This window comes from Euphorbia lathyris, chromosome 7 (genome assembly GCF_963576675.1).
Source record: "Euphorbia lathyris chromosome 7, ddEupLath1.1, whole genome shotgun sequence".
Classification (NCBI taxonomy): Eukaryota; Viridiplantae; Streptophyta; class Magnoliopsida; order Malpighiales; family Euphorbiaceae; genus Euphorbia; species Euphorbia lathyris.
In genome coordinates, this window is record NC_088916.1 from 23,977,794 (window position 1) to 23,988,740 (window position 10,947).

Sequence of the window (10,947 nt, forward strand, 5' to 3'; positions counted from 1 at the left end):
TACTGGTTTTTGTACTATTCATTATTATTGCTTCTTCAGCCATCCAGATGAAGCAAGTGTAGCAGCTTTAAATTAATCTGAACATTCTTCTTTTCATTCAACTCGACTGCTGGATTAATTACACAATAAAATATTTTTTGTGTTTTATAAAACTGGAAAATGTTTTTTGATGTTTGTCTTAAAAAAATATTTATATAATGTTAATATTTATTTTTAATTAAATTTTTTATTATAATATGGGAAAATTTAAAATTTTTGTTATAAAGGTAAAAAACAGAAAAATAAAAAAATCCTGTAGAGTGGAAAAAATAAAAGAAAAAATCGAGCAAATAATTCAATTTTCCGTTTTTTTTTGTTGTTATTTCACAAATTTCATAATTTTGTCATGTTTTTTTTTAATCTGTTTATACTTTTTTTTTTGTTTCCTACGTTTTCATGGTATTTTTTACTTATGTTCTTTTCTTCGTTTTTAATGTTTTTCGTCTTCAATTTTTTACAAATTGTTATGTACGGTAAAAAATGTCGTAATGCTAGTAAAGCTAAAATGAGATATGATAGTGTAAAAATATGTTAAGGTGAGTTGATTTTGTATTGACCGGTCAATTTTTTATTTTTATGGAGGTCAAATTACACTTTAGTAGGAGGTCACCAAATATAAAATTGAAAGTTTGTACATCAAAGTGTGAAATGAGGTAAAGGTTGTACACCATGGATGAAATTTAACATTTGCACGTTAGATAAAGGATGATGGGATTTTTTCAATCGAGTGATCGGTGGGTGAAGCAACGTCTAGCTCGGGGGTGGTACCAGGGAATACAAAATCAAAAAATCTGAATACTTAGAAATGAATTCTAAGTGAATTTATATAGAAAATTAAGCCTTAGTGGATAAATTGTAAATACATTACATTTAAATTACAGTTAAATTTTTTGTAAAACAAGATGACACGACGTGTTGGACATTTGACACAACGTATTGGCTAATTGCATCTACGACACTAAGGACTGTTGGGCTTTAGCACGATGTTTCATAGCGTTGACACACTGTGTTAGGCTCTGTTCTTTATCGCTGAAAAAAACTGAACTGAACTGAACTGAACTGAACTGAACTGAATTGAATTGAACTGAACTGAACTGAACTGAACTGAATACTGCTGAATACTGAACTGAATTTAACTGAATACTACTGAATACTGAACTTAACTGAATGCTACTGAACTTAACTGAATGCTACCGAACTTAACCGAACTTAACAATAATGATGATATTAGACTTTAAAATAATTTTCATGATAATATTGGACATTAATGAACTTATAATAATAATAATGGTTCTAATAAATTTAATAATATCAATAATAAATAAATATATTATTAAAGATAAAACTAAATTGAATATCAAATAAAAGCCCGAGATGATAAAATATTGGCTCGATAAAAGCCTATGAAATTAAATAAAAATAAGTCTAATTTAAATTAAAAATACAAATTACATACAAACACAAATTTATATATAATTTAAAGCCTATGAAATTAAATACAAATCTTCATATGAATACAAACTCTTAACTTTTTATTTTAATTAAGGGTTAAAGTGCAAAAATAACGTTTTGGGTCAGAAGTAATTTTACCTCTAACGTCTAAAATAGTGGAATTTTATCCCTAACATTGATAAATTGGATAAATTTGAGAAATAATTCATAATATGGATGCAATTCCTAATTTTTAAATATGGATGCATACTTTAGTTTTATTTTTTTTTATTAAACCATATATACTTTAATAAACTATCATTTCTTGCTTTTATCTAATTTATAGATAATGATAAACTATAAATAATAATAATAATAATAATAATAATAAATAATGATAAATTATAGATAAATAATAATTATTATAATAAATTATATATAAATAATGATAATATAATAAATAATGATAAATTACTGAATACTGAAACTGAATGCTGAAACTGGATGCTGAAACTGAATGCTGAACTGAACTGAACTGAACTGAATTGAACTGAACTGAACTGATTGTTACTGAAATTAAGTGATGAAGAACAGGGCCTTAGAGAAATTGAGATTGAGGCATTAGGCACTAGTCTTGGGCATGACATGTCGCAATGCTTGACACACCGTGTTGAAGCATTTCACACAAATCCTTCTCCAAATGTTGGCTTAACACGTCAAGTTGGCAAAGCTGTCACGCCATGTTGACTGGTCAAGCAAGTGATATTTGGGTAGATTTCGACAATCCCTCTTCAAGAACTTCCCTCAATCAAATGTAGTTTAAAAACTTGAATTTCAAAAATAAATATCAAATAACTAATTTGCTAACAATTTCATTTTATTTAAAAACTAAAATTGAAGGAATTAAATACATAAGGACAAAGGAAATCGAAATCCTCAGTCAGAAAGTTGACTAAAATTAATTACTAGAACTGAAACTATATGAAATTGACTGAAATTAAATAAAATTAAATCTCAAAAGCTAGAAAATCAACACAAAGTACAAAATAAGGACAATGCATGCATTTGATTCAAATTATTAAGAAAAATAACTTAAATTAAGCTAAAGGATCCCAAAAACGTACTAAATAATAAGGATGCTACATCTCTATCAAAAGGTCTGTCATTTCAAAAGGTAATAATGAAATGTGTAACAAACTGTGTAACAACCTATAAATATAAAACGACGATATACTTCCGGGCTTAAATTCAAACATGATGATTCTCGGGAGCGATTAACATTGAAAATTTCAGGCCATTGTTCTGGAAATTTTTTATTCAAAATTATTGCAAATTTTATTGTTGACCACCTTGCAGCTGTTGTAGCTAAAATTATCATTCCAAATCAATTTGGGTTTATTTGCGGTAGGAGCATTCATAATTGTGTTGCTAATGCTTTGGAAAGAGTTTTATGGTTACTAATGAAAGATTTTTGGAGGGAATATGTCTTGAAGATTGATATTAGATGGACATTTGATGCTATAAATTGGAATTTCATTCTTGAGATTATAAATGCTTTTGGGTTTTCATTGCAGTTTAGAGATAGGACGTTCAATATCTTTAGCTCTTATCGTATTTTAGTAATGATTAACGGATCTCCTATGGGCCCATATCTTGTTTCATTTAGTAGAGGACTTATCAGATTTCCTAGAAATTGGAGGAACGAGTTGTTCAACGTATAGCCAATATAGGTTTGTCATTTTGTTTTGGCTTTTCATTATCATTTTTATATTCTTTCTTTTTTTATTATAATACTTTGACTCGGAGCAGAAATTAAGATTATGAAGTGTCATCTTAGTTGGGATGTTATGAGTTCTTTTTCCCGTCCCACATGTGTAAAATTTTATTTTATTGCATTTGATTATTACTTTTTTTTTATTAAAAGTATCTAATTTTATTTTGTTTGAAACTTGTTCAGAAAATTTTCACATTGTATATTTTGTATCTCAAGTTTTTATTATACTATATTTGATTTTTGTTATTATGTCGACTGTTACTTTTCAATTTAAAGTTATTATTGATTTTTCGATTTTGTTTTTCTATTTTTGTATATTGTTCATCGTTTGAGATCAGTGTCATGGCAGTTTTGCATATTTCTTTTATAGTGTTAATTTCAAATAAATACTCGTGTTTCACATTTTTTTTATATCGGTACCTGCGGTTAGTACAAAATTTATTTTCCAAAATTGGCCTATAACGACCTCAAAATGGAAATTTTTAAAAATTAAAATTGTTTACTATCATATTTACTGTGGAACCACATTTTTTATTTTTCAAAATCATCATTTTTGCTCTCTCTAAACATTAACTTTCTCTCTCATAAAAAACCTAAAAAGTTGAAGAATTAAAGTTGTTTAAAATATCATTTAATTTTTAAAAAGTTTCATTTTGAGGTTGTTATCGGTCAAATTTAGAAAAATGAAAATTTTACCAACCACATGGACCGATCTACAAAAAAAAAAATGTGAAACCACATGTTGTTATTTGAAATAAACCCTTTTTTTATTTACTGCTAGATTTTTAATTTTTTTATTTTATTTGTAATTTTGAAAGTAAAATTGTTATTGGTTTATGTATTAGCTTGGATTTGCAATGCTTTTGTTTAGAGGTTGAAGGTGAAAATTTAGTATTTTCTGTTTATCTGTTATGCACAAATCTAGTACTTTTAGAATAAACCCCATCTAAACTTTGGTTAGAGTCGAAAATTTCACATAATGCAAACCTAAAAGAGGAAAAAAAAAAATCACAAATTGAATGAAATGTCAATATTTCTTACCAATTCAGAACCACAAAAGACAGCTGCAATTCAAATTTTATCATTGAAATCATTCGAGATAAACAAATATATATATTAATCCTACTAAGCTCAAAAAGATCTAATACACTATATTTTCCATGGCTTGTTGAGATAACCTCATGCGCTCGTGCTAAACTCGGAAATGAACAAATGAAAAGAAGTATGGATGATAGATGCAAATCAAATGGAAAAGAAATCCAATAAGAGATGAATTCCAAATAAAATAAAAAGACACGCAAAAATACAAAAACACATAACACGGAACGTATGGGCATAAAAATATAGGTAGGAGGAGGCTTTTTAAAAACAAAGAAAGCCAGCATACATTATAAAGTTTCACAAAATATTTACATTTCAATCAAATTTAATGAAGAAGACGATAATTAAACTAATTATGAAAGTAAAACAATAATTATTTTCAAGAGTGATTTGATAACCTTTTCTATTGCGAGAGGATGGATCTATAAGAATTCACCTATCCCAATAACAAAAAAAAAAAAACCTGACTTGAATGATCCTGTATTAAGAGCTAAATTGGCTAAAAGAATGGGTCATAATTATTACGGGGAAACTGCATGACCAAATGATCTTTTATATATTTTTCCGGTAGTAATTTTAGGTACTATTGCATGTAATGTAGGATTAGAGGTTCTAGAACCATCAATGATTGGTGAACCTGCGGATCCATTTGCAACTCCTTTGGAAACATTACCTGAATGGTATTTCTTTCCCGTATTCAGAGACCAATAACGGTCTGTCATTCAAATAATATCACGTCAACAATTAGACTGACATGGCATCATCATCATTTGCACTGACCCCGTCCCATTTTAGAAATATAAATTTCGGCTAATTATTGTTTTACTTGACATGTCGGCATCCTAGTAAAAACAAAAAGTTTTAACAATTGTGTTTCTTCAGGCAGCAATAGAAAAAACAAGTAATCTGAGTGAATCCAAAAGGAAAACAAATGTATATATAGTAATATTAAGCACTACAACACTACAGTTGTTACAACAGTACAATCTACAAATGCCGTCATGAAGATTCAGTCAAAAGTTTGAGGCTTGTTAAGACAGCTTAGCTTCCTAGAACATATTCTTCACTCCCATTTACCTAATAATATCCATTTTATTGGGAGATCTTTCAATTAACATTTTATATTAGAACTATATTATGTATATCTTCAAAACGGAAAACCAAAAAATATTATATCTATTTTCTCATAAGAGATCTAATCACAACAGTAGTCGGTGATCAGCCTCTGATACAGCTTTGCATTCGTTCGTAGATCGTGCAATTCGCTTGTGGTCGAGATCTTTATCGTGCTGCAAAATAGGGGAGGCCTCACCAACAAAATCTTCACTCGTATATTCGCTTTCTTTTCAGGAGTGTCGGAAATATGATGATCGCCCCAATAAAGAAGAGCATTAACAATGTTTTAAAATCATAAAGCTCCTTCACTGACCTCAGATCCCCAAGTGCAAGGCCAGCCTGATGACAAAAAAAAAAAAAAAAAACAGTGCTCATAATCGGACAGCATGGTGAAAAATTAAGGCATCCAAATCCGGAGCCAAATGCACCAAAACTAAAATAGAGAGGCTAAAATGATAAATATGCCAAGTACAAGGGGCAAAGGTGCCAAAATTGAAATACAAGGGCTAAAATGACAAAACTATGTTAAGCATAGGGACCAAAATTTGACTTTTCCCAGTTCAAATCTTATCACTTTATCAGCTTGCATCAAGAATCAAGAACAAAGGCTAAAACCACATCACAGAGATCTCGTTACGCATGAAAGCAATATAGAAAACAAGACAGTCAAGCTCGCAAGTGAATGAGACAACAAGAAACAAAGCGAACATAATTAGCATTAAGTGGCAACTAATATACGTTGATGCACCTCAATTGAGGCAACTAAAGTGTTTTAAGTTTTAACATCTTACTATTATGTTAAATATTCCACCTTTCCTTCATTCTCTATTTCTTGTGCTATTTTCCAACCTCATTTTTTCTCTCTCTTCATTTAAATTCCAAATATCTTTCCATATGTTACGACTCATAAACAACAATATCTAAGAAATAAGACATGTTTCTGCCATTGTCATTTGGCAATTTGGTAGAGTGATGATAATTCAGAAAAACCTTGTAATATCATGCTAGCTACAATAGGATTCTGATGAGCTTTCCTTACTATTACTACTACCAACTAGTCCTAGTAATCCCAAACTCCAAAGACATAAACTAACAATTACATGCATCAGAAGGATTGTCATAAACGACACAAGGGACACTTACATATCAAGCAGTTGAGAAATGAGCAAAGATTCCTCAATTGAAATAAATTAAAACTTCCAGATAGGATATAATCATATAATACAGGAACATATATGGAAAGAAATGAAAACTTCATACATGGCGTCATAACCAAAGGGTCATAACTTATAAGAACAGAGAACTTACCCTGACAGTAATATAAGATGCAGGTATCAGCCCCAGCAAAGTAGCCAAAAAGAAGATATGAAATGGTATGTCAACAATTGGAGATGCCAAATTGATGAAGAGGTTAGGCAATGTTGGAGTTACTCTCAAAAAGAGCATATAATTCAGCAACCTTTCCCTACGTTTAGCTATCTGAAATCGAGTAAAAATAGAGAAAGAAAGAAAGAAAGAAAGAAAGAAGCAGATTAGAACAACATTAAAGGAGGCGGAAAGAAGTACAGTACAACTGATTGATGTAAAATAGTTTGATAATGTCAGGGAAATAATACCTCAGCCTGGAAAAGTCTCAGCTTTTCAGGCCAGAGCCAATTAACTATAGGCCTGCCAATCAACTTGGATAAGAAATAGCAAGAAGAGGCTCCAGCTGTGGCATTGAAGACAACTAATAGAAGCCCTTTAATAACACCAAAAAGAGCTCCAGCTAGCAATGACATGAAAATTGTACCAGGGATCATAAAGGTCTGCATGAAGATATAAGTAGAGCAGTAACCCAGGATGAACTCTGATGGATAATCTTTTGCATATGTTCCAAGAAGATCTCTGAAACAAAGTATAATCATTGTAGCTCGCCATAAGTAAAATTCAGCTGAAACAAGAGTACAAATTACCTAATAGTTAAAATGCTAGCCACTAATTACAATTAGTATGAAGATTTTAAGACAAAACCAAGGTAACTATAAAAGGAAGATGTGCACTAATTGAGGTTGACTTTATTTGAAAGGGCCTCTCTACTCGTTCAAGTTAGGTCGCGTTTCTTATGTAGCAGACTTTAATTGGAAAAGGGGTCACCTTAAGAGTGTTTGATCAACATATTCTAACCAATTAATCAGATCCACCTATCAAAAAATAAAAGGAAGAAATGTCGTACATGGATGGAAAAAAAGACATCGTAGCAAAACCAGTAAACATACAGATTTTGCACTATAGAAAATTAGAAATATATTGGGATTCTACCTATGTTGTATGGAAACTCTTCTTCAATAGGGTTTCCGCGTTTCGCGTCCATTTCCGTTTCCGTTTCTTTTCCATTTCCATTACGGTTTCCTAGCTACATGTTTTTAGAAATAACATTTCCCATGTCCATTTTTGGTTCCGTGCAACATAGGATTCTACAAATAGATTAAACCCAATTATACTTTCGTGAATCAATGCAATAAATTACATGACAATTTTTGCCAACTGTAATGCAAGATCAGATTACAAGCAAATATAACTAAGAAATGGCATAAAACAATCCAATTTCTACATCTCACGATATGCAATCATCGAGATAATTATCCATCTAATCTATTTACACAATCCTCTCAAACAGCATTGCATATCTAATCCAACATACCTTTGTTACTTCAACAAAAATATAATATTTTACCACAATACCTCATGGTCAAAGGTCAATATTTTGACAAACCAGCAAATGTTTTAGCAGACTCAGAAAAGGAATCAACAAAACTAATTTTTAATATCCAGTTGAAAATTCCCATAAAACTACACTATAAGCACTATAAAATCAAAGTTGATGCAATCCAGCTATCTCATAAACCATAAATAATCTCCGTATCTCAGCTTGGCAAATTAAGACGGCTCCAAGAACCAAAACAATCCAGTAATTTGTACAATAACAACTGGAAAAGTATGTAAGAGAAAAAGAGGGAATAACATACTTGAGCATGCGAAGATCTGAAATTGTGCGAGGCAGCTTAAGCTTGGCGTAGACAGAAGGGGGCATTGTCAAATAAATGCAACACAGACCGGTGGAGAAAAAAAGGAAGACCGCGAGAATGGTTGCCAATTCCCATCTGGTGAATGGAAATCTCTCCGACTTGGGTTTCTTGGAGGAGGGCGAATCATCCTCTTTTGCCTCTTCTTCGTCCCTCATTATTAGCCTATTGCTTCCCGGTTCACCGATCAGATTCCTGGCCGCTGCCATCGAATCCTACTACCGATTCCGACTCTAGTTTTCTCCGAGTTGAACGAAATTGCTAACCATTGACGTAATTAGACCCAATCTCAATTTGAATCTACTTGACGAGAAATTTTATAAGTACATAAATAAAATATCCCTTTTTAATAATATAGATTTAAAAGATTTTTGAATTTTTTGACCTTCTCATGAAGGAATAAATTAAACCCTAGAAGGCGAGAGGAGAGCGGTTATAGGCTTTTTAGCAGGGAGAAAGAAGAAAGCAAGCAGCTTGAGTGAAATTTTTTTCCTCTTTTAAATGAATTTTTTTTTTTCAATTTTTCTTCTGTGTTTGACTAATTAAACCCAGCTCCAAATTCCCATCCCTAGCCTCGTGAAATGATGAAAATGCCCTTTCATGGGTTTTGAGGAGGGGAATTTCTATTTTTTTTTTGCCAATCCGACACGTGGGCGTGTGGATATCACGCCTCACCGCGTGGTCGGACGTGATAGCCCCACGCCTCACCGCAAGGTCGGACAGTTGGCTATCACGTCCGACCACGCGGTGAGGCGTGTGTCTATCACGTCCGACCACGCGGTGAGGCGTGATATCCACACGCCCGTGTGTCGGATTGGCAAAAAAAAAGCTTTTTAACCCCGTAAATAGTTCGTTAAACCAGTAAATAGACCGTTAAATCCGTAAATAGGCCGTTAAGCCCGTAACTACAGAATTGTACTTAACAAATAAAATTTAAAAACATAAAAATTAAAATAAACATTAATAAACATAAACATTTATAAACGTAAAAGAGTAAATATAATATCTACAACAAAAAGTGTTAAAATGTATGAATTTCTACAACAAAAATTCAGCTCGCCCGACGCCACGCATCCATAAACTCATCCATCTCCCTCTTAATGCGTGGAACATCCTCGTCAGATCGGTGGGTAGCTGATAGTTGGGTGACACGCCACAACCAGCTAACCCACTGCAAAAAAAATAAAATAATAAATAAATATTAACAATTAAACACATATAAACTAATACTAAATAATAATATTAAATAATAATAAACTTACAAATTCGCTGTTGGCGCGAGCATGCTGTACCGGTCCAGCCTGTGGTGCATGAAGGAGATGGGGATGCGAATGTCGTCTATACCAGTCCATATAAGCAGGATCACAGGCAGTGGGATCGTATCCAACTGGTCGGCATCTCCTCCGATCAATGCCCCGAGCCAATGGAAATCTCCGCCAGGTATCCTCAACTGTGACTAAGGAATGCGTGAGCTTATACGCTATAGATCTCCATGGTCGTACTGCTTTATCAGGTCTAATACGCTCAGCTGGGATAGGCTGAGTATATCCAACCTGTCGCAGCGCTCGATCGGGCATATACGGCTCGACGATGTCTCTACACCGTATCCAATCGGCGTATGACACTCGAAGCCGATCATCATCGGGGACAGGACCATAAGGCAACCACGTCACCTGAAAAAAAATAATACTCAATAAAAAATAATAATATACTATAAATAATACTTACATTAATTCTAAAATTTTATACAATACCTCTGCCGCCGTCATACGGTCCAGCTGCCCGCGTATGGTATCTAGGCGGGTGGTCGTCTTGCCTGGTACCCCGACCTCCCATCTCAGTGCACGGACATGGTCGGCTGGGATCAAGTGAGCTCCTCTATGCGGCCGGAACACCGGAAAATACTCGTATATCCATGCCTGCAGTAGGGTCAAACATCCGCATATACCTGAACAGTCTCCTCTACTCGCTATCCCTAGTTGCCGGTACAACATGGCTAGTGTAGCAGACCCCCATGATAGTCCAGCTACCCCGCTGACACCGCTGTAAACCTCAGCAAAATGGGCCGGCCTAATCCTATCTCCACTCTTGTCGACAAACAGAGTGGATCCAAGCATAAGCCACATCCACGCTGTGGCCCGAGTAGCGTCATCCCTACCCTCGGTGAGAAGCCCCTATACAGCCCCAACAAATACACCTCCACCACCCCATAAATGTCGGGTCGGTAACAGAAGCTCAGCCTGACTCACCCCAAACATCATCATGCACATGGCATGAAGCCCGTCAGTAGGGGGAGACTCGGACACCATCGGACCGTCGATCGGGATCCGAAGAATCTGCCACACATCATGCAACTGGATAGTCATCTCCCCGAACGGCATGTGGAAGGAGTTCGTATCAGGCTGCCACCGCTCCACGAAC

At 33.7% G+C, this 10,947-nt stretch overlaps 1 protein-coding gene across 1 annotated transcript; it reads right to left on the bottom strand.

Annotated features, from left to right (window-relative positions):
* Nucleotides 1-5,256: 5,256 nt before the first annotated feature.
* Nucleotides 5,257-9,001, bottom strand: LOC136200795 (uncharacterized membrane protein At4g09580-like). The gene is made up of 4 exons (XM_065991250.1): nt 8,470-9,001; nt 7,078-7,348; nt 6,770-6,940; nt 5,257-5,800 (listed from the first exon to the last, which is right to left on the bottom strand). Exons 1-4 carry the CDS (start codon nt 8,733-8,735, stop codon nt 5,669-5,671), a joined length of 840 nt encoding a protein of 279 aa, XP_065847322.1. The 5' UTR covers nt 8,736-9,001; the 3' UTR covers nt 5,257-5,668.
* Nucleotides 9,002-10,947: the final 1,946 nt, after the last annotated feature.